This window comes from Pleurodeles waltl, chromosome 2_2 (assembly GCF_031143425.1).
Source record: "Pleurodeles waltl isolate 20211129_DDA chromosome 2_2, aPleWal1.hap1.20221129, whole genome shotgun sequence".
Lineage (NCBI taxonomy): Eukaryota > Metazoa > Chordata > Amphibia > Caudata > Salamandridae > Pleurodeles > Pleurodeles waltl.
This window is the reverse complement of record NC_090439.1, coordinates 717,932,167-717,956,850: the sequence shown is the minus strand read 5'-3', so window position 1 is coordinate 717,956,850 and position 24,684 is coordinate 717,932,167. Positions and strand designations below refer to the sequence as shown.

General features: G+C 44.9%; 1 protein-coding gene across 2 annotated transcripts in view; it reads right to left on the bottom strand.

Annotated features, from left to right (window-relative positions):
* The window catches only part of CSPP1 (centrosome and spindle pole associated protein 1), a 976,424-nt gene that overhangs the window by 155,498 nt on the left and 796,242 nt on the right, over window positions 1–24,684 (bottom strand). For both annotated transcript variants that reach the window (XM_069220290.1, XM_069220291.1), the window contains one exon: window positions 21,360–21,497. In XM_069220290.1, coding sequence (XP_069076391.1) covers window positions 21,360–21,497 — 138 coding nt within the window. The remainder of the gene's footprint in view (window positions 1–21,359; window positions 21,498–24,684) is intronic.

Below are 24,684 nucleotides of genomic sequence, written 5' to 3'. Positions count from 1 at the left end.
CCAGCCATAACCACCACCAGCCTGGACTTTGAGGAGGATTGAGAAAGTGAGACTTGTCAATCATGATCTTTGGATTTGCTGGACGCAGAGAAGGAGCCCTGTTCAGTGGGAGCATCCACATGACTGCTGCTGAGTACCGTACTGGTAGGAGGTAGGTGGAGGTTGATTACAGAACTCAGACTGGTGATAGGGTAGAACATAGCCAGGGGATAAATATCCACACTGAATGCCTTCTTGGTTGGAAGTCTTGTTAGCAACACAGTAAGCCCAGAAAGAACTATGTTTGTATCCACCAGCATGCAAAGCATCCTACTCAGGTTTTCCATAAAGCTGCTGCTCATCAATAAGCAATAAGCATATCTACTACCTTAGATTGCACCTCGGGGAATGACTTGGATCAAGGCTAGAGTCCTGTTCTAACCCGTGTCCACTGTGATAGACAAGAAGGGAAGAAATGTTACAGGGGGCCCCTCAATGGCACCTCTTGCTGCTCGTCTGTATTTACACCCCTAACACTGACCAGCTTACCTTCCTGGGCATGCCTGCCCTCCACCTAGCACACTGGGCACACCTACCCTGGATCCAGGGTGGAGATTTCAGCTGCACCCTGGATTTAACACTGGACAGATCATTCCAGAGAATTTCATGCAAGGTTAAAACATTGAGGGTGGCAGATTTCTTTAAGCATGAGAACTATCTAGGCTGCACACTTGGAATACCGTTGAAAGCAATTGAAGACTCGTTACTCCATTTGGAGAGCGAACACACTATTCATACCTCCTAAACCTATTCATTTGCAGCAGCTCTCCTGGATGGTCTGCTCTGTGTTAATTACAAGGCTTACGTAAATAGAACACTTGTGAAGCAGACACAGCAGGCACTTTGCTAGCCTGGCTTACCTGACGAGAACTCATACAAAGCCCCATTATCTCAATTCAGGCTTCACCCAATACTCTTCTCTTCACGCACCATGAATGACACAATGCCTTCACAGAATACTGTGTATGGTTCCCCTTGGAGTGATACTCCCTGAGAATTACGGACTACATAGAAACCATTCCATTACTACAGCTCTCTCCAAAACAACAAGAACTGCACATGCCCATTACTTCCATAGAAATAAAAGAGGAAATGTACTCCTTAGCCAGAGGTAAAACCCTGGGCTCCGATGGGATAGCTTTGGAGTTCTACAGCACCTATTCTGACCTTCTTACCCCAAAACTAGAAATATCTTATGAAACAACAACTGATGAGTTACTCCTCCATCCTTCTCTTTGGGAGGCCTGGTCCGTTTTTAGCCTGAAACCTGAAAAAGACACTGCTGAGCTTGAATTCTCCTGATCTCTGGCGATTCTCAACAATGATTACAAAATCCTAAGTAGGATTCTAGCAGATCGGCTGCACCCTCTGATTCCCCTGCTGCTTCATTCCGGCCAGAACGGGCTTGTGCCAGGAAGAAGCAAATCTCTGACTATCCAACAACTGTCTCAGATTTGGGAATTTGCACCTAAGGTCTGGTCCTAAATCTGGAGAAGGCATATGACTCTCTCAGCTGAAAATATCTCTTCAAATTACTCAGAAAGTTTGGATCAGGCAGAACATGCTCTAACTGCTTCAACTGCTTTACAAAAACCCTTCAGCACGAATTCCAGTTGGAGGCTACATCTCAGACCCCATCAGCATTCACCAGGGCATCATATAAGGATGCAAACATCGCCCCTTCTTTCTGCCTATGCCGTGAAGCCTACCACTGTCAGAACACACACCATCTCCCTTTATGCAAATGATAAGTTGTTATATCTGAAGAACAAGTTACTTACCTTCAGTAACACCTTTTTCTGGTAGATACTTTAACCACAAACTCCTTACCTTAGAATATTCCTCAGGCGTCAGGCTGGATACAGAAAACTTTGAGCAGTACATCTGCAGCCGGAGACTTTTGATGTCAAGCAGCGAAGAGCTTCACTGCTCGCTCCTGAATTGCCTGTGGATGTATCGACTGGCAGCCCAAGTAGGCCTTGGAGTCGTGGCCCGACCCAAGACACCAGAGGGGATCAGTCACATATCTGTTGGTGGTATTCCCCACAAGGTTTCATTCAAACCGGGAGGTTTATGAGGGGACATAATTCCCTGTATACTGGAATACAGTAGAAAAAAGGATTTGACAAAAGTCGAGGAAAAGTTGATTAAAATATGACTGAGGTATCTCTCCAGATATGTGACTGTTGGCACAGAAAGAAATGAATAGATGTCAGCATGTATAGGTGGTGTCTAGATAGGCACTGCAAATGTCACTTTGGGTGCAGATAATGCAGATGCCGAGCCTTCGGCGCCATCTACCGCTGTGCGGAGGTATTGCTCACATTTTCGGGATCCGGTCTAATGCCTAGGGAATATCCTAAGGTAAGGATTAGTGACTGGCAAAAACCTTGCCTCTTCCCACTCTGTCATACTACCCCAGAGACGGACCTAGACATCGGTGGCGGCAAGCTCTAATGGCAACAACACACCTACCGATTACTAGGCATATGTATCTATCATGAGGACCAAGACCTGCTGCACAGCAATGTAACACGCACTGCTGCACCACGCAGGAGCCAGGTATCGGTTTGGAGGAACTACCATGGTCAGTGATGGGTAGGATCACCCGTTTCAAAATGATTACATTTCCTTGTTTACTTTACAACGTTGCTAACCTGACAATCTATCTGGTCACAAAGTTGTTTCGCTCCCTGGGCAACCTCCTTGGCGATCTAACTTGGAGCAATGGTTGGCACAGGGTGGCGATGACTAATCTTAGATGCCCCAATAATACAAAGGTGTGGCTAATTGTGGAACAATACTACCCTGCCGCCTAGCTCCAATGACTCCACGGCTGATTTCAGGCACTTGTCATTAAGATGTGGCTAGTTTAGATATCTGTATCAGAAAGTTTCTCTATTATTTTTTACATCATTTAATGGACAGCTTACCATGCCTGTAATGCTAAACCAATGTAATAACAAACGTTATAAAATAGGTAAAAAGGGAGAGTTCAAAACTCCTAATAAAACTTACTCCGCTCAGACCCTCAACTACCTCACTCATGGTCAATACTTATATTCAGAAAAAAACTACTAAGGTTTAAAAAAGAAAGCAATGGAAAATGGCAGTTTTCTTGCCAACCAGGGGTCTTCTATAGCACCACGGTGCCGGCCTGGAGTAGGTCAGAGAAACAGGTTTACCAAAACAGGGAGATGGGACAGTAAAAGGCAGCAACGTGAAAGACAAACAGATCAATTTTAAACCCATTCAATTAAATCAAGCACAGGGTTATCTAAACATTGCAATTTTTTGAGTTCATAAAAGCATCTTACTATCAGGTACACCTTTTTTAATTCTATTCAGCTTCCTTTGCTCCGCTCTCAGTAATGCTTGCTGTTGAATATCTAATTTTTGATCATCCTTTGGAGGGTCTGGGTACACTTGCCTCACATCCTCCCACATTTCTGTATCTGGAGTATAAATGACGGGATACAATTTAAAAAAAAGTTTTACTTTGTAAATAAAACTTTAGTTCTACTTTAGATACCGATGTATGCTAAAGAAATGACTTAAAATTAATATATGCATTGTATCTACTATACACATAGAACACATCTCAAGCCTGGCGTAACAAAGACAATTTAACTCTGTCCTGCAAAGGCTGGCAGAGAGTTTGAAAGATGTGTTCATAAGACATCATGCTGGAAATTATGGCCATATTACCCCCTCCCAGCCATAACCACCACCAGCCTGGACTTTGAGGAGGATTGAGAAAGTGAGACTTGTCAATCATGATCTTTGGATTTGCTGGACGCAGAGAAGGAGCCCTGTTCAGTGGGAGCATCCACATGACTGCTGCTGAGTACCGTACTGGTAGGAGGTAGGTGGAGGTTGATTACAGAACTCAGACTGGTGATAGGGTAGAACATAGCCAGGGGATAAATATCCAAACTGAATGCCTTCTTGGTTGGAAGTCTTGTTAGCAACACAGTAAACCCAGAAAGAACTATGTTTGTATCCACCAGCATGCAAAGCATCCTACTCAGGTTTTCCATAAAGCTGCTGCTCATCAATAAGCATATCTACTACCTTAGATTGCACCTCGGGGAATGACTTGGATCAAGGCTAGAGTCCTGTTCTAACCCGTGTCCACTGTGATAGACAAGAAGGGAAGAAATGTTACAGGGGGCCCCTCAATGGCACCTCTTGCTGCTCGTCTGTATTTACACCCCTAACACTGACCAGCTTACCTTCCTGGGCATGCCTGCCCTCCACCTAGCACACTGGGCACACCTACCCTGGATCCAGGGTGGAGATTTCAGCTGCACCCTGGATTTAACACTGGACAGATCATTCCAGAGAATTTCATGCAAGGTTAAAACATTGAGGGTGGCAGATTTCTTTAAGCATGAGAACTATCTGGGCTGCACACTTGGAATACCGTTGAAAGCAATTGAAGACTCGTTACTCCATTTGGAGAGCGAACACACTATTCATACCTCCTAAACCTATTCATTTGCAGCAGCTCTCCTGGATGGTCTGCTCTGTGTTAATTACAAGGCTTACGTAAATAGAACACTTGTGAAGCAGACACAGCAGGCACTTTGCTAGCCTGGCTTACCTGACGAGAACTCATACAAAGCCCCATTATCTCAATTCAGGCTTCACCCAATACTCTTCTCTTCACGCACCATGAATGACACAATGCCTTCACAGAATACTTTGTATGGTTCCCCTTGGAGTGATACTCCCTGAGAATTACGGACTACATAGAAACCATTCCATTACTACAGCTCTCTCCAAAACAACAAGAACTGCACATGCCCATTACTTCCATAGAAATAAAAGAGGAAATGTACTCCTTAGCCATAGGTAAAACCCTGGGCTCCGGTGGGATAGCTTTGGAGTTCTACAGCACCTATTCTGACCTTCTTACCCCAAAACTAGAAATATCATATGAAACAACAACTGATGAGTTACTCCTCCATCCTTCTCTTTGGGAGGCCTGGTTCGTTTTTAGCCTGAAACCTGAAAAAGACACTGCTGAGCTTGAATTCTCCTGATCTCTTGCGATTCTCAACAATGATTACAAAATCCTAAGTAGGATTCTAGCAGATCGGCTGCACCCTCTGATTACCCTGCTGCTTCATTCCAGCCAGAACGGGCTTGTGCCAGGAAGAAGCAAATCTCTGACTATCCAACAACTGTCTCAGATTTGGGAATTTGCGCCTAAGGTCTGGTCCTAAATCTGGAGAAGGCATATGACTCTCTCAGCTGAAAATATCTCTTCAAATTACTCAGAAAGTTTGGATCAGGCATAACATGCTCTAACTGCTTCAACTGCTTTACAAAAACCCTTCAGCACGAATTCCAGTTGGACGCTACATCTCAGACCCCATCAGCATTCACCAGGGCATCAAATAAGGATGCAAACATCGCCCCTTCTTTCTGCCTATGCCGTGAAGCCTACCACTGTCAGAACACACACCATCTCCCTTTATGCAAATGATAAGTTGTTATATCTGAAGAACAAGTTACTTACCTTCAGTAACACCTTTTCTGGTAGATACTTTAACCACAAACTCCTTACCTTAGAATATTCCTCAGGCGTCAGGCTGGATACAGAAAACTTTTAGCAGTACATCTGCAGCCGGAGACTTTTGATGTCAAGCAGCGAAGAGCTTCACTGCTCGCTCCTGAATTGCCTGTGGATGTATCGACTGGCAGCCCAAGTAGGCCTTGGAGTCGTGGCCCGACCCAAGACACCAGAGGGGATCAGTCACATATCTGTTGGTGGTATTCCCCACAAGGTTTCATTCAAACCGGGAGGTTTATGAGGGGACATAATTCCCTGTATACTGGAATACAGTAGAAAAAAGGATTTGACAAAAGTCGAGGAAAAGTTGATTAAAAAATGACTGCGGTATCTCTCCAGATATGTGACTGTTGGCACAGAAAGAAATGAATAGATGTCATCATGTATAGGTGGTGTCTAGATAGGTACTGCAAATGTCACTTCGGGCGCAGATGATGCAGATGCCGAGCCTTCGGCGCCATCTACCGCTGTGCAAAGGTATTGCTCACATTTTCGGGATCCGGTCTAATGCCTAGGGAATATCCTAAGGTAAGGATTAGTGACTGGCAAAAACCTTGCCTCTTCCCACTCTGTCATACTACCCCAGAGACGGACCTAGACATCGGTGGCGGCAAGCTCTAATGGCAACAACACACCTACCGATTACTAGGCATATGTATCTATCATGAGTACCAAGACCTGCTGCACAGCAATGTAACACGCACTGCTGCACCACGCAGGAGCCAGGTATCGGTTTGGAGGAACTACCATGGTCAGTGATGGGTAGGATCACCCGTTTCAAAATGATTACATTTCCTTGTTTACTTTACAACGTTGCTAACCTGACAATCTATCTGGTCACAAAGTTGTTTCGCTCCCTGGGCAACCTCCTTGGCGATCTAACTTGGAGCAATGGTTGGCACAGGGTGGCCATGACTAAGCTTAGATGCCCCAATAATACAAAGGTGTGGCTAATTTTGGAACAATACTACCCTGCCGCCTAGCTCCAATGACTCCACGGCTGATTTCAGGCACTTGTCATTAAGATGTGGCTAGTTTAGATATCTGTATCAGAAAGTTTCTCTATTATTTTTTACATCATTTAATGGACAGCTTACCATGCCCGTAATGCTAAACCAATGTAATAACAAACGTTATAAAATAGGTAAAAAGGGAGAGTTCAAAACTCCTAATAAAACTTACTCCGCTCAGACCCTCAACTACCTCACTCATGGTCAATACTTATATTCAGAAAAAAACTACTAAGGTTTAAAAAAGAAAGCAATGGAAAATGGCAGTTTTCTTGCCAACCAGGGGTCTTCTATAGCACCACGGTGCCGGCCTGGAGTAGGTCAGAGAAACAGGTTTACCAAAACAGGGAGATGGGACAGTAAAAGGCAGCAACGTGAAAGACAAACAGATCAATTTTAAACCCATTCAATTAAATCAAGCACAGGGTTATCTAAACATTGCAATTTTTTGAGTTCATAAAAGCATCTTACTATCAGGTACACCTTTTATAATTCTATTCAGCTTCCTTTGCTCCGCTCTCAGTAATGCTTGCTGTTGAATATCTAATTTTTGATCATCCTTTGGAGGGTCTGGGTACACTTGCCTCACATCCTCCCACATTTCTGTATCTGGAGTATAAATGACGGGATACAATTTAAAAAAAAGTTTTACTTTGTAAATAAAACTTTAGTTCTACTTTAGATACCGATGTATGCTAAAGAAATGACTTAAAATTAATATATGCATTGTATCTACTATACACATAGAACACATCTCAAGCCTGGCGTAACAAAGACAATTTAACTCTGTCCTGCAAAGGCTGGCAGAGAGTTTGAAAGATGTGTTCATAAGACATCATGCTGGAAATTATGGCCATATTACCCCCTCCCAGCCATAACCACCACCAGCCTGGACTTTGAGGAGGATTGAGAAAGTGAGACTTGTCAATCATGATCTTTGGATTTGCTGGACGCAGAGAAGGAGCCCTGTTCAGTGGGAGCATCCACATGACTGCTGCTGAGTACCGTACTGGTAGGAGGTAGGTGGAGGTTGATTACAGAACTCAGACTGGTGATAGGGTAGAACATAGCCAGGGGATAAATATCCAAACTGAATGCCTTCTTGGTTGGAAGTCTTGTTAGCAACACAGTAAGCCCAGAAAGAACTATGTTTGTATCCACCAGCATGCAAAGCATCCTACTCAGGTTTTCCATAAAGCTGCTGCTCATCAATAAGCAATAAGCATATCTACTACCTTAGATTGCACCTCGGGGAATGACTTGGATCAAGGCTAGAGTCCTGTTCTAACCCGTGTCCACTGTGATAGACAAGAAGGGAAGAAATGTTACAGGGGGCCCCTCAATGGCACCTCTTGCTGCTCGTCTGTATTTACACCCCTAACACTGACCAGCTTACCTTCCTGGGCATGCCTGCCCTCCACCTAGCACACTGGGCACACCTACCCTGGATCCAGGGTGGAGATTTCAGCTGCACCCTGGATTTAACACTGGACAGATCATTCCAGAGAATTTCATGCAAGGTTAAAACATTGAGGGTGGCAGATTTCTTTAAGCATGAGAACTATCTGGGCTGCACACTTGGAATACCGTTGAAAGCAATTGAAGACTCGTTACTCCATTTGGAGAGCGAACACACTATTCATACCTCCTAAACCTATTCATTTGCAGCAGCTCTCCTGGATGGTCTGCTCTGTGTTAATTACAAGGCTTACGTAAATAGAACACTTGTGAAGCAGACACAGCAGGCACTTTGCTAGCCTGGCTTACCTGACGAGAACTCATACAAAGCCCCATTATCTCAATTCAGGCTTCACCCAATACTCTTCTCTTCACGCACCATGAATGACACAATGCCTTCACAGAATACTTTGTATGGTTCCCCTTGGAGTGATACTCCCTGAGAATTACGGACTACATAGAAACCATTCCATTACTACAGCTCTCTCCAAAACAACAAGAACTGCACATGCCCATTACTTCCATAGAAATAAAAGAGGAAATGTACTCCTTAGCCATAGGTAAAACCCTGGGCTCCGGTGGGATAGCTTTGGAGTTCTACAGCACCTATTCTGACCTTCTTACCCCAAAACTAGAAATATCATATGAAACAACAACTGATGAGTTACTCCTCCATCCTTCTCTTTGGGAGGCCTGGTTCGTTTTTAGCCTGAAACCTGAAAAAGACACTGCTGAGCTTGAATTCTCCTGATCTCTTGCGATTCTCAACAATGATTACAAAATCCTAAGTAGGATTCTAGCAGATCGGCTGCACCCTCTGATTACCCTGCTGCTTCATTCCAGCCAGAACGGGCTTGTGCCAGGAAGAAGCAAATCTCTGACTATCCAACAACTGTCTCAGATTTGGGAATTTGCGCCTAAGGTCTGGTCCTAAATCTGGAGAAGGCATATGACTCTCTCAGCTGAAAATATCTCTTCAAATTACTCAGAAAGTTTGGATCAGGCATAACATGCTCTAACTGCTTCAACTGCTTTACAAAAACCCTTCAGCACGAATTCCAGTTGGACGCTACATCTCAGACCCCATCAGCATTCACCAGGGCATCAAATAAGGATGCAAACATCGCCCCTTCTTTCTGCCTATGCCGTGAAGCCTACCACTGTCAGAACACACACCATCTCCCTTTATGCAAATGATAAGTTGTTATATCTGAAGAACAAGTTACTTACCTTCAGTAACACCTTTTCTGGTAGATACTTTAACCACAAACTCCTTACCTTAGAATATTCCTCAGGCGTCAGGCTGGATACAGAAAACTTTTAGCAGTACATCTGCAGCCGGAGACTTTTGATGTCAAGCAGCGAAGAGCTTCACTGCTCGCTCCTGAATTGCCTGTGGATGTATCGACTGGCAGCCCAAGTAGGCCTTGGAGTCGTGGCCCGACCCAAGACACCAGAGGGGATCAGTCACATATCTGTTGGTGGTATTCCCCACAAGGTTTCATTCAAACCGGGAGGTTTATGAGGGGACATAATTCCCTGTATACTGGAATACAGTAGAAAAAAGGATTTGACAAAAGTCGAGGAAAAGTTGATTAAAAAATGACTGCGGTATCTCTCCAGATATGTGACTGTTGGCACAGAAAGAAATGAATAGATGTCATCATGTATAGGTGGTGTCTAGATAGGTACTGCAAATGTCACTTCGGGCGCAGATGATGCAGATGCCGAGCCTTCGGCGCCATCTACCGCTGTGCAAAGGTATTGCTCACATTTTCGGGATCCGGTCTAATGCCTAGGGAATATCCTAAGGTAAGGATTAGTGACTGGCAAAAACCTTGCCTCTTCCCACTCTGTCATACTACCCCAGAGACGGACCTAGACATCGGTGGCGGCAAGCTCTAATGGCAACAACACACCTACCGATTACTAGGCATATGTATCTATCATGAGGACCAAGACCTGCTGCACAGCAATGTAACACGCACTGCTGCACCACGCAGGAGCCAGGTATCGGTTTGGAGGAACTACCATGGTCAGTGATGGGTAGGATCACCCGTTTCAAAATGATTACATTTCCCTGTTTACTTTACAACGTTGCTAACCTGACAATCTATCTGGTCACAAAGTTGTTTCGCTCCCTGGGCAACCTCCTTGGCGATCTAACTTGGAGCAATGGTTGGCACAGGGTGGCGATGACTAAGCTTAGATGCCCCAATAATACAAAGGTGTGGCTAATTTTGGAACAATACTACCCTGCCGCCTAGCTCCAATGACTCCACGGCTGATTTCAGGCACTTGTCATTAAGATGTGGCTAGTTTAGATATCTGTATCAGAAAGTTTCTCTATTATTTTTTACATCATTTAATGGACAGCTTACCATGCCTGTAATGCTAAACCAATGTAATAACAAACGTTATAAAATAGGTAAAAAGGGAGAGTTCAAAACGCCTAATAAAACTTACTCCGCTCAGACCCTCAACTACCTCACTCAGGGTCAATACTTATATTCAGAAAAAAACTACTAAGGTTTAAAAAAGAAAGCAATGGAAAATGGCAGTTTTCTTGCCAACCAGGGGTCTTCTATAGCACCACGGTGCCGGCCTGGAGTAGGTCAGAGAAACAGGTTTACCAAAACAGGGAGATGGGACAGTAAAAGGCAGCAACGTGAAAGACAAACAGATCAATTTTAAACCCATTCAATTAAATCAAGCACAGGGTTATCTAAACATTGCAATTTTTTGAGTTCATAAAAGCATCTTACTATCAGGTACACCTTTTTTAATTCTATTCAGCTTCCTTTGCTCCGCTCTCAGTAATGCTTGCTGTTGAATATCTAATTTTTGATCATCCTTTGGAGGGTCTGGGTACACTTGCCTCACATCCTCCCACATTTCTGTATCTGGAGTATAAATGACGGGATACAATTTAAAAAAAAGTTTTACTTTGTAAATAAAACTTTAGTTCTACTTTAGATACCGATGTATGCTAAAGAAATGACTTAAAATTAATATATGCATTGTATCTACTATACACATAGAACACATCTCAAGCCTGGCGTCACAAAGACAATTTAACTCTGTCCTGCAAAGGCTGGCAGAGAGTTTAAAAGATGTGTTCATAAGACATCATGCTGGAAATTATGGCCATATTACCCCCTCCCAGCCATAACCACCACCAGCCTGGACTTTGAGGAGGATTGAGAAAGTGAGACTTGTCAATCATGATCTTTGGATTTGCTGGACGCAGAGAAGGAGCCCTGTTCAGTGGGAGCATCCACATGACTGCTGCTGAGTACCGTACTGGTAGGAGGTAGGTGGAGGTTGATTACAGAACTCAGACTGGTGATAGGGTAGAACATAGCCAGGAGATAAATATCCACACTGAATGCCTTCTTGGTTGGAAGTCTTGTTAGCAACACAGTAAGCCCAGAAAGAACTATGTTTGTATCCACCAGCATGCAAAGCATCCTACTCAGGTTTTCCATAAAGCTGCTGCTCATCAATAAGCAATAAGCATATCTACTACCTTAGATTGCACCTCAGGGAATGACTTGGATCAAGGCTAGAGTCCTGTTCTAACCCGTGTCCACTGTGATAGACAAGAAGGGAAGAAATGTTACAGGGGGCCCCTCAATGGCACCTCTTGCTGCTCGTCTGTATTTACACCCCTAACACTGACCAGCTTACCTTCCTGGGCATGCCTGCCCTCCACCTAGCACACTGGGCACACCTACCCTGGATCCAGGGTGGAGATTTCAGCTGCACCCTGGATTTAACACTGGACAGATCATTCCAGAGAATTTCATGCAAGGTTAAAACATTGAGGGTGGCAGATTTCTTTAAGCATGAGAACTATCTGGGCTGCACACTTGGAATACCGTTGAAAGCAATTGAAGACTCGTTACTCCATTTGGAGAGCGAACACACTATTCATACCTCCTAAACCTATTCATTTGCAGCAGCTCTCCTGGATGGTCTGCTCTGTGTTAATTACAAGGCTTACGTAAATAGAACACTTGTGAAGCAGACACAGCAGGCACTTTGCTAGCCTGGCTTACCTGACGAGAACTCATACAAAGCCCCATTATCTCAATTCAGGCTTCACCCAATACTCTTCTCTTCACGCACCATGAATGACACAATGCTTTCACAGAATACTTTGTATGGTTCCCCTTGGAGTGATACTCCCTGAGAATTACGGACTACCTAGAAACCATTCCATTACTACAGCTCTCTCCAAAACAACAAGAACTGCACATGCCCATTACTTCCATAGAAATAAAAGAGGAAATGTACTCCTTAGCCATAGGTAAAACCCTGGGCTCCGATGGGATAGCTTTGGAGTTCTACAGCACCTATTCTGACCTTCTTACCCCAAAACTAGAAATATCTTATGAAACAACAACTGATGAGTTACTCCTCCATCCTTCTCTTTGGGAGGCCTGGTCCGTTTTTAGCCTGAAACCTGAAAAAGACACTGCTGAGCTTGAATTCTCCTGATCTCTTGCGATTCTCAACAATGATTACAAAATCCTAAGTAGGATTCTAGCAGATCGGCTGCACCCTCTGATTCCCCTGCTGCTTCATTCCGGCCAGAACGGGCTTGTGCCAGGAAGAAGCAAATCTCTGACTATCCAACAACTGTCTCAGATTTGGGAATTTGCACCTAAGGTCTGGTCCTAAATCTGGAGAAGGCATATGACTCTCTCAGCTGAAAATATCTCTTCAAATTACTCAGAAAGTTTGGATCAGGCAGAACATGCTCTAACTGCTTCAACTGCTTTACAAAAACCCTTCAGCACGAATTCCAGTTGGAGGCTACATCTCAGACCCCATCAGCATTCACCAGGGCATCATATAAGGATGCAAACATCGCCCCTTCTTTCTGCCTATGCCGTGAAGCCTACCACTGTCAGAACACACACCATCTCCCTTTATGCAAATGATAAGTTGTTATATCTGAAGAACAAGTTACTTACCTTCAGTAACACCTTTTTCTGGTAGATACTTTAACCACAAACTCCTTACCTTAGAATATTCCTCAGGCGTCAGGCTGGATACAGAAAACTTTGAGCAGTACATCTGCAGCCGGAGACTTTTGATGTCAAGCAGCGAAGAGCTTCACTGCTCGCTCCTGAATTGCCTGTGGATGTATCGACTGGCAGCCCAAGTAGGCCTTGGAGTCGTGGCCCGACCCAAGACACCAGAGGGGATCAGTCACATATCTGTTGGTGGTATTCCCCACAAGGTTTCATTCAAACCGGGAGGTTTATGAGGGGACATAATTCCCTGTATACTGGAATACAGTAGAAAAAAGGATTTGACAAAAGTCGAGGAAAAGTTGATTAAAATATGACTGAGGTATCTCTCCAGATATGTGACTGTTGGCACAGAAAGAAATGAATAGATGTCAGCATGTATAGGTGGTGTCTAGATAGGCACTGCAAATGTCACTTTGGGTGCAGATAATGCAGATGCCGAGCCTTCGGCGCCATCTACCGCTGTGCGGAGGTATTGCTCACATTTTCGGGATCCGGTCTAATGCCTAGGGAATATCCTAAGGTAAGGATTAGTGACTGGCAAAAACCTTGCCTCTTCCCACTCTGTCATACTACCCCAGAGACGGACCTAGACATCGGTGGCGGCAAGCTCTAATGGCAACAACACACCTACCGATTACTAGGCATATGTATCTATCATGAGGACCAAGACCTGCTGCACAGCAATGTAACACGCACTGCTGCACCACGCAGGAGCCAGGTATCGGTTTGGAGGAACTACCATGGTCAGTGATGGGTAGGATCACCCGTTTCAAAATGATTACATTTCCTTGTTTACTTTACAACGTTGCTAACCTGACAATCTATCTGGTCACAAAGTTGTTTCGCTCCCTGGGCAACCTCCTTGGCGATCTAACTTGGAGCAATGGTTGGCACAGGGTGGCGATGACTAAGCTTAGATGCCCCAATAATACAAAGGTGTGGCTAATTGTGGAACAATACTACCCTGCCGCTAGCTCCAATGACTCCACGGCTGATTTCAGGCACTTGTCATTAAGATGTGGCTAGTTTAGATATCTGTATCAGAAAGTTTCTCTATTATTTTTTACATCATTTAATGGACAGCTTACCATGCCTGTAATGCTAAACCAATGTAATAACAAACGTTATAAAATAGGTAAAAAGGGAGAGTTCAAAACTCCTAATAAAACTTACTCCGCTCAGACCCTCAACTACCTCACTCAGGGTCAATACTTATATTCAGAAAAAAACTACTAAGGTTTAAAAAAGAAAGCAATGGAAAATGGCAGTTTTCTTGCCAACCAGGGGTCTTCTATAGCACCACGGTGCCGGCCTGGAGTAGGTCAGAGAAACAGGTTTACCAAAACAGGGAGATGGAACAGTAAAAAGCAGCAACGTGAAAGACAAACAGATCAATTTTAAACCCATTCAATTAAATCAAGCACAGGGTTATCTAAACATTGCAATTTTTTGAGTTCATAAAAGCATCTTACTATCAGGTACACCTTTTTTAATTCTATTCAGCTTCCTTTGCTCTGCTCTCAGTAATGCTTGCTGTTGAATATCTAATTTTTGATCATCCTTTGGAGGGTCTGGGTACACTTGCCTCACATCCTCCCACATTTCTGTATCTGGAGTATAAATGACGGGATACAATTTAAAAAAAAGTTTTACTTTGTAAATAAAACTTTAGTTCTACTTTAGATACCGATGTATGCTAAAGAAATGACTTAAAATTAATATATGCATTGTATCTACTATACACATAGAACACATCTCAAGCCTGGCGTCACAAAGACAAATTAACTCTGTCCTGCAAAGGCTGGCAGAGAGTTTTAAAAATGTGTTCATAAGACATCATGCTGGAAATTATGGCCATATTACCCCCTCCCAGCCATAACCACCACCAGCCTGGACTTTGAGGAGGATTGAGAAAGTGAGACTTGTCAATCATGATCTTTGGATTTGCTGGACGCAGAGTAGGAGCCCTGTTCAGTGGGAGCATCCACATGACTGCTGCTGAGTACCGTACTGGTAGGAGGTAGGTGGAGGTTGATTACAGAACTCAGACTGGTGATAGGGTAGAACATAGCCAGGGGATAAATATCCACACTGAATGCCTTCTTGGTTGGAAGTCTTGTTAGCAACACAGTAAGCCCAGAAAGAACTATGTTTGTATCCACCAGCATGCAAAGCATCCTACTCAGGTTTTCCATAAAGCTGCTGCTCATCAATAAGCAATAAGCATATCTACTACCTTAGATTGCACCTCGGGGAATGACTTGGATCAAGGCTAGAGTCCTGTTCTAACCCGTGTCCACTGTGATAGACAAGAAGGGAAGAAATGTTACAGGGGGCCCCTCAATGGCACCTCTTGCTGCTCGTCTGTATTTACACCCCTAACACTGACCAGCTTACCTTCCTGGGCATGCCTGCCCTCCACCTAGCACACTGGGCACACCTACCCTGGATCCAGGGTGGAGATTTCAGCTGCACCCTGGATTTAACACTGGACAGATAATTCCAGAGAATTTCATGCAAGGTTAAAACATTGAGGGTGGCAGATTTCTTTAAGCATGAGAACTATCTGGGCTGCACACTTGGAATACCGTTGAAAGCAATTGAAGACTCGTTACTCCATTTGGAGAGCGAACACACTATTCATACCTCCTAAACCTATTCATTTGCAGCAGCTCTCCTGGATGGTCTGCTCTGTGTTAATTACAAGGCTTACGTAAATAGAACACTTGTGAAGCAGACACAGCAGCCACTTTGCTAGCCTGGCTTACCTGACGAGAACTCATACAAAGCCCCATTATCTCAATTCAGGCTTCACCCAATACTCTTCTCTTCACGCACCATGAATGACACAATGCCTTCACAGAATACTTTGTATGGTTCCCCTTGGAGTGATACTCCCTGAGAATTACGGACTACATAGAAACCATTCCATTACTACAGCTCTCTCCAAAACAACAAGAACTGCACATGCCCATTACTTCCATAGAAATAAAAGAGGAAATGTACTCCTTAGCCATAGGTAAAACCCTGGGCTCCGATGGGATAGCTTTGGAGTTCTACAGCACCTATTCTGACCTTCTTACCCCAAAACTAGAAATATCTTATGAAACAACAACTGATGAGTTACTCCTCCATCCTTCTCTTTGGGAGGCCTGGTCCGTTTTTAGCCTGAAACCTGAAAAAGACACTGCTGAGCTTGAATTCTCCTGATCTCTTGCGATTCTCAACAATGATTACAAAATCCTAAGTAGGATTCTAGCAGATCGGCTGCACCCTCTGATTCCCCTGCTGCTTCATTCCGGCCAGAACGGGCTTGTGCCAGGAAGAAGCAAATCTCTGACTATCCAACAACTGTCTCAGATTTGGGAATTTGCACCTAAGGTCTTGTAGGAAAGTACCATCTTGCCTGGCATGTTACCCCCATTTTTCACTGTATATATGTTGTTTTAGTTGTATGTGTCACTGGGACCCTGGTAACCCAGGGCCCCAGTGCTCATAAGTGTGCCTGAATGTGTTACCTGTGTAGTGACTAACTGTCTCACTGAGGCTCTGCTAATCAGAACCTCAGTGGTTATGCTCTCTCATTTCTTTCCAAATTGTCACTGACAGGCTAGTGACCATTTTTACCAATTTACATTGGCTTACTGGAACACCCTTATAATTCCCTAGTATATGGTACTGAGGTACCCAGGGTATTGGGGTTCCAGGAGATCCCTATGGGCTGCAGCATTTCTTTTGCCACCCATAGGGAGCTCTGACAATTCTTACACAGGCCTGCCACTGCAGCCTGAGTGAAATAACGTCCACGTTATTTCACAGCCATTTTACACTGCACTTAAGTAACTTATAAGTCACCTATATGTCTAACCTTTACCTGGTAAAGGTTAGGTGCAAAGTTACTTAGTGTGAGGGCACCCTGGCCCTAGCCAAGGTGCCCCCACATTGTTCAGAGCCAATTCACTGAACTTTGTGAGTGCGGGGACACCATTACACGCGTGCACTACATATAGGTCACTACCTATATGTAGCTTCACCATGGTAACTCCGAATATGGCCATGTAACATGTCTATGATCATGGAATTGCCCCCTCTATGCCATCCTGGCATTGTTGGTACAATTCCATGATCCCAGTGGTCTGTAGCACAGACCCTGGTACTGCCAGACTGCCCTTCCTGGGGTTTCTCTGCAGCTGCTGCTGCTGCCAACCCCTCAGACAGGCAGCTGCCCTCCTGGGGTCCAGCCAGGCCTGGGCCAGGATGGCAGAACAAAGAACTTCCTCTGAGAGAGGGTGTGACACCCTCTCCCTTTGGAAAATGGTGTGAAGGCAGGGGAGGAGTAGCCTCCCCCAGCCTCTGGAAATGCTTTGTTGGGCACAGATGTGCCCAATTCTGCATAAGCCAGTCTACACCGGTTCAGGGACCCCTTAGCCCCTGCTCTGGCGCGAAACTGGACAAAGGAAAGGGGAGTGACCACTCCCCTGACCTGCACCTCCCCTGGGAGGTGTCCAGAGCTCCTCCAGTGTGCTCCAGACCTCTGCCATCTTGGAAACAGAGGTGCTGCTGGCACACTGGACTGCTCTGAGTGGCCAGTGCCACCAGGTGACGTCAGAGACTCCTTGTGATAGGCTCCTTCAGGTGTTAGTAGCCTTTCCTCTCTCCTAGGTAGCCAAACCCTCTTTTCTGGCTATTTAGGGTCTCTGTCTCTGGGGAAACTTTAGATAACGAATGCATGAGCTCAGCCGAGTTCCTCTGCATCTCCCTCTTCACCTTCTGATAAGGAATCGACCGCTGACCGCGCTGGAAGCCTGCAAACCTGCAACATAGTAGCAAAGACGACTACTGCAACTCTGTAACGCTGATCCTGCCGCCTTCTCGACTGTTTTCCTGCTTGTGCATGCTGTGGGGGTAGTCTGCCTCCTCTCTGCACCAGAAGCTCCGAAGAAATCTCCCGTGGGTCGACGGAATCTTCCCCCTGCAACCGCAGGCACCAAAAAGCTGCATTACCGGTCCCTTGGGTCTCCTCTCAGCACGACGAGCGAGGTCCCTCGAATCCAGCGACACCGTCCAAGTGACCCCCACAGTCCAGTGACTCTTCAGCCCAAGTTTGGTGGAGGTAAGTCCTTGCCTCACCTCGCTGGGCTGCATTGCTGGGAACCGCGACTTTGCAAGCTACTCCGGCCCCTGTGCACTTCCGGCGGAAATCCTCCGTGCACAGCCAAGCCTGGGTCCACAGCACTCTAACCTGCATTGCACGACTTTCTAAGTTGGTCTCCGGCGACGTGGGACTCCTTTGTGCAACTTCGGCGAGCACCGTTTCACGCATCCTCGTAGTGCCTGTTTCTGGCACTTCTCCGGGTGCTACCTGCTTCAGTGAGGGCTCTTTGTCTTGCTCGACGTCCCCTCTCTCTGCAGGTCCAATTTGCGACCTCCTGGTCCCTCCTGGGCCCCAGCAGCGTCCAAAAACGCCAAACGCACGATTTGCGTGTAGCAAGGCTTGTTGGCGTCCATCCGGCGGGAAAACACTTCTGCACGACTCTCCAAGGCGTGGGGGATCCATCCTCCAAAGGGGAAGTCTCTAGCCCTTGTCGTTCCTGCAGTATTCACAGTTCTTCAGCCTAGTAAGAGCTTCTTTGCACCAACTGCTGGCATTTCTTGGGCATCTGCCCATCTCCGAGCTGCTTGTGACTTTTGGACTTGGTCCCCTTGTTCCACAGGTACCCTCAGTCAGGAATCCATCGTTGTTGCATTGCTGATTTGTGTTTTCCTTGCATTCTCCTTCTAACACGACTATTTTGTCCTTAGGGGAACTTTGGTGCACCTTGCACTCACTTTTCAGGGTCTTGGGGAGGGTTATTTTTCTAACTCTCACTATTTTCTAATAGTCCCAGCGACCCTCTACAAGGTCACATAGGTTTGGGGTCCATTCGTGGTTCACATTCCACTTTTGGAGTATATGGTTTGTGTTGCCCCTATCCCTATGTTTCTCCATTGCATCCTATTGTAACTATACATTGTTTGCACTGTTTTCTAAGACTATACTGCATATTTTTGCTATTGTGTATATATATCTTGTGTATATTTCCTATCCTCTCACTGAGGGTACACTCTAAGATACTTTGGCATATTGTCATAAAAATAAAGTACCTTTATTTTTAGTATAACTGTGTATTGTGTTTTCTTATGATATTGTGCATATGACACTAAGTGGTACTGTAGTAGCTTCACACGTCTCCTAGTTCAGCCTAAGCTGCTCTGCTAAGCTACCATTATCTATCAGCCTAAGCTGCTAGACACCCTATACACTAAATAAGGGATAACTGGGCCTGGTGCAAGGTGCAAGTACCCCTTGGTACTCACTACAAGCCAGTCCAGCCTCCTACAGGTCTGGTCCTAAATCTGGAGAAGGAATATGACTGTCTCAGCTGAAAATATCTCTTCAAATTACTCAGAAAGTTTGGATCAGGCAGAACATGCTCTAACTGCTTCAACTGCTTTACAAAAACCCTTCAGCACGAATTCCAGTTGGACGCTACATCTCAGACCCCATCAGCATTCACCAGGGCATCATATAAGGATGCAAACATCGCCCCTTCTTTCTGCCTATGCCGTGAAGCCTACCACTGTCAGAACACACACCATCTCCCTTTATGCAAATGATAAGTTGTTATATCTGAAGAACAAGTTACTTACCTTCAGTAACACCTTTTTCTGGTAGATACTTTAACCACAAACTCCTTACCTTAGAATATTCCTCAGGCGTCAGGCTGGATACAGAAAACTTTGAGCAGTACATCTGCAGCCGGAGACTTTTGATGTCAAGCAGCGAAGAGCTTCACTGCTCGCTCCTGAATTGCCTGTGGATGTATCGACTGGCAGCCCAAGTAGGCCTTGGAGTCGTGGCCCGACCCAAGACACCAGAGGGGATCAGTCACATATCTGTTGGTGGTATTCCCCACAAGGTTTCATTCAAACCGGGAGGTTTATGAGGGGACATAATTCCCTGTATACTGGAATACAGAAGAAAAAAGGATTTGACAAAAGTCGAGGAAAAGTTGATTAAAATATGACTGAGGTATCTCTCCAGATATGTGACTGTTGGCACAGAAAGAAATGAATAGATGTCAGCATGTATAGGTGGTGTCTAGATAGGCACTGCAAATGTCACTTTGGGCGCAGATAATGCAGATGCCGAGCCTTCGGCGCCATCTACCGCTGTGCGGAGGTATTGCTCACATTTTCGGGATCCGGTCTAATGCCTAGGGAATATCCTAAGGTAAGGATTAGTGACTGGCAAAAACCTTGCCTCTTCCCACTCTGTCATACTACCCCAGAGACGGACGTAGACATTGGTGGCGGCAAGCTCTAATGGCAACAACACACCTACCGATTACTAGGCATATGTATCTATCATGAGGACCAAGACCTGCTGCACAGCAATGTAACACGCACTGCTGCACCACGCAGGAGCCAGGTATCGGTTTGGAGGAACTACCATGGTCAGTGATGGGTAGGATCACCCGTTTCAAAATGATTACATTTCCCTGTTTACTTTACAACGTTGCTAACCTGACAATCTATCTGGTCACAAAGTTGTTTCGCTCCCTGGGCAACCTCCTTGGCGATCTAACTTGGAGCAATGGTTGGCACAGGGTGGCGATGACTAAGCTTAGATGCCCCAATAATACAAAGGTGTGGCTAATTTTGGAACAATACTACCCTGCCGCCTAGCTCCAATGACTCCACGGCTGATTTCAGGCACTAGTCATTAAGATGTGGCTAGTTTAGATATCTGTATCAGAAAGCTTCTCTATTATTTTTTACATCATTTAATGGACAGCTTACCATGCCTGTAATGCTAAACCAATGTAATAACAAACGTTATAAAATAGGTAAAAAGGGAGAGTTCAAAACTCCTAATAAAACTTACTCCGCTCAGACCCTCAACTACCTCACTCAGGGTCAATACTTATATTCAGAAAAAAACTACTAAGGTTTAAAAAAGAAAGCAATGGAAAATGGCAGTTTTCTTGCCAACCAGGGGTCTTCTATAGCACCACAGTGCCGGCCTGGAGTAGGTCAGAGAAACAGGTTTACCAAAACAGGGAGATGGGACAGTAAAAAGCAGCAACGTGAAAGACAAACAGATCAATTTTAAACCCATTCAATTAAATCAAGCACAGGGTTATCTAAACATTGCAATTTTTTGAGTTCATAAAAGCATCTTACCTTCAGGTACACCTTTTTTAATTCTATTCAGCTTCCTTTGCTGCGCTCTCAGTAATGCTTGCTGTTGAATATCTAATGTTTGATCATCCTTTGGAGGGTCTGGGTACACTTGCCTCACATCCTCCCGCGTTTCTGTATCTGGAGTATAAATGACGGGATACAATTTAAAAAAAAGTTTTACTTTGTAAATAAAACTTTAGTTCTACTTTAGATACCGATGTATGCTAAAGAAATGACTTAAAATTAATATATGCATTGTATCTACTATACACATAGAACACATCTCAAGCCTGGCGTTACAAAGACAATTTAACTCTGTCCTGCAAAGGCTGGCAGAGAGTTTGAAAGATGTGTTCATAAGACATCATGCTGGAAATTATGGCCATATTACCCCCTCCCAGCCATAACCACCACCAGCCTGGACTTTGAGGAGGATTGAGAAAGTGAGACTTGTCAATCATGATCTTTGGATTTGCTGGACGCAGAGAAGGAGCCCTGTTCAGTGGGAGCATCCACATGACTGCTGCTGAGTACCGTACTGGTAGGAGGTAGGTGGAGGTTGATTACAGAACTCAGACTGGTGATAGGGTAGAACATAGCCAGGGGATAAATATCCACACTGAATGCTTTCTTGGTTGGAAGTCTTGTTAGCAACACAGTAAGCCCAGAAAGAACTATGTATGTATCCACCAGCATGCAAAGCATCCTTCTCAGGTTTTACGGACGTAGACATTGGTGGCGGCAAGCTCTAATGGCAACAACACACCTACCGATTACTAGGCATATGTATCTATCATGAGGACCAAGACCTGCTGCACAGCAATGTAACACGCACTGCTGCACCACGCAGGAGCCAGGTATCGGTTTGGAGGAACTACCATGGTCAGTGATGGGTAGGATCACCCGTTTCAAAATGATTACATTTCCCTGTTTACTTTACAACGTTGCTAACCTGACAATCTATCTGGTCACAAAGTTGTTTCGCTCCCTGGGCAACCTCCTTGGCGATCTAATTTGGAGCAATGGTTGACACAGGGTGGCGATGACTAAGCTTAGATGCCCCAATAATACGAAGGTGTGGCTAATTTTGGAACAATACTACCCTGCCGCCTAGCTCCAATGACTCCACGGCTGATTTCAGGCACTTGTCATTAAGATGTGGCTAGTTTAGATATCTGTATCAGAAAGTTTCTCTATTATTTTTTACATCATTTAATGGACAATGAAAGTGAATGTACAATGTTATAACATTATACCAAAAAAGTTAAATAAAGATGTGTATATATATATATATATATATATATATAAAAAAAGAGTACCTCAAAGCAAAAAAAGTTAGTTTTTTAACTAGCCATGGCAGAGCAAAACCACTCCTGTTGCAAGCTGTTTGAATTATTTGCTTGAGGAGTTTAAGGATGGGTAGAAGAAACAAGTTTACCTTTGTGGAGTTAATCACTGGCCTGTTTTTGCAGTCTGCAAGCAGCTTAGCAAGGAAAGGTGACATTTCATGCTGAAACAGCCTGTTCATAGTGCCCCAGAATAGTGTTGGCCCTCAAAATATTGACTGCCATCGCAAGAAGGCCTATTCTTACCTATAGTGTCATGGCGACTGCCTTGCTTATGTGGTGCTACTTTGCAGGACCACAAGAGATTAAAATAATGTTTCCGAGGGGCTAGTGAAATGACTGACTGTCTTGACATGGCTGAATAAAAAAGTTGGGGAAGAATCTGTACTTTGTACTTTTTGTCAAGTCTGGCTATGGAAGTCAGTCCAAACTGAAGTGGCATGGTGTGAAAACTAACAAACTGGGATGAGGCTCCCAGTAATTACCGGTGGCTGGGATTCATTTAAGCATTCCATCCATCACACTTTGTGTACTTCAGAGCTAGAGAATAGTGCAGAGTTTCAGGTTTTGCTTAGTAGCCACATGGAGTAGAAGGTCACATGATGTGCTTCAAGGACAACATGGCTTCCAGAAAGTCTGATGAAAGCTGAAGCACAGGAGTGGCCACCCTAGTCTAAAGGATGCACAGTTATTTTTCATATTCAGAGTCATTAAGAAAACATGGATATCCAAGTCATGAGGACCCGTATCCTGATCATCAAAGGGTCACCAAAATGATTGCCTTCATATCCTAAGATGGATAAATGATCGCTGTCTAGCCAACTGATGCCAGCGCCATTTTTATAACATGGAGGTTCTTCCACAATCTGTGGAGATATCGCCAGTACAATTCTTATTGGTGTAATAATCTGCCCCTCTGCCTCTTTCTGTTGTATTCTTCACTGTAGTAACCCTGTGAGGGAGTCTGCTGCTGTCGTCGGAGGAACGTGGTGAAAGGTTCTCGTGTCGGGACTTTCACTGCACTGATATTCTGCAGCAAAAGGAGCTGTGGGAAGCTGGTGTGTGGAGGGTCCCAGTGGCCTGGGCGGGTTTGGGTACGCCTTGATCTTTTCCAGCATCTCATCGACTTGGTGTACGAAGAGATGCTGCCCCTCGAAGGGCACATTTAGGTGGTTTTAACAGATCTCCGGCTTAATGCCGGAAATATTCAGCCATGCGTGGTGGCATATAAGGGCACTATTATTGATGCAGCGAGCAGCTTTGTCTGCAGCATCTGGCACACAGCAGGTACCGGTGTTAGACATGATTTTCCTTTCCACCACCAACTCCTGCCCCCTCTTTCGATATTGTTCTAGGAGATTTTGCACAAGGTCTTCCATCTGATCCCAGTGAGCCCGGTCTTACCAGGAGATACGTTCTAAAGAATCGCCAATGTGCCAAAGTGCGGCAGATTGTGCTGCAACTCATGTGTCAGTGGCATCAATCTCTTTACTCTCCAGGTTCGGGGGGGGGGGGGGGGCATACCTGGACCCTGGCACATTTTCTATCTGTGTGGCCACTTAGGAATCAGGGGCACTTGATCTTTCTGTCCACCTGAGGCATGACTACTCTCGCCTTCACAGGTTTCTTAAAGATATCCCCAGCAGGTTTAAGCATACTCTTTAACATGGGAAGGGATTAAAGGGACTGTGTATAAAAGAGAGGGTCTCCATGAGGAAGACTTGTTCCTCTAGCTAGACATGAAGTTTCACCTTGCAAAAGGTGGCCACTCTGAGAAGGACCTCGTGGTACGAGGTGGTATCTTTCGGGGCAACAGCTCTGCCGGATGTAGATTAGGGTCAGTGTCAGCTGGGAACTCCACCTCAATCGTCCCAGGGGCCTGGGATTGGTAGAGTGGGTGATAACGATCATAAGGAGAGCATAGGCTGTCCTCTCTCCCCAAATGTGAAGAACCCTGTGGTGAGTGTGACTGAGGATCC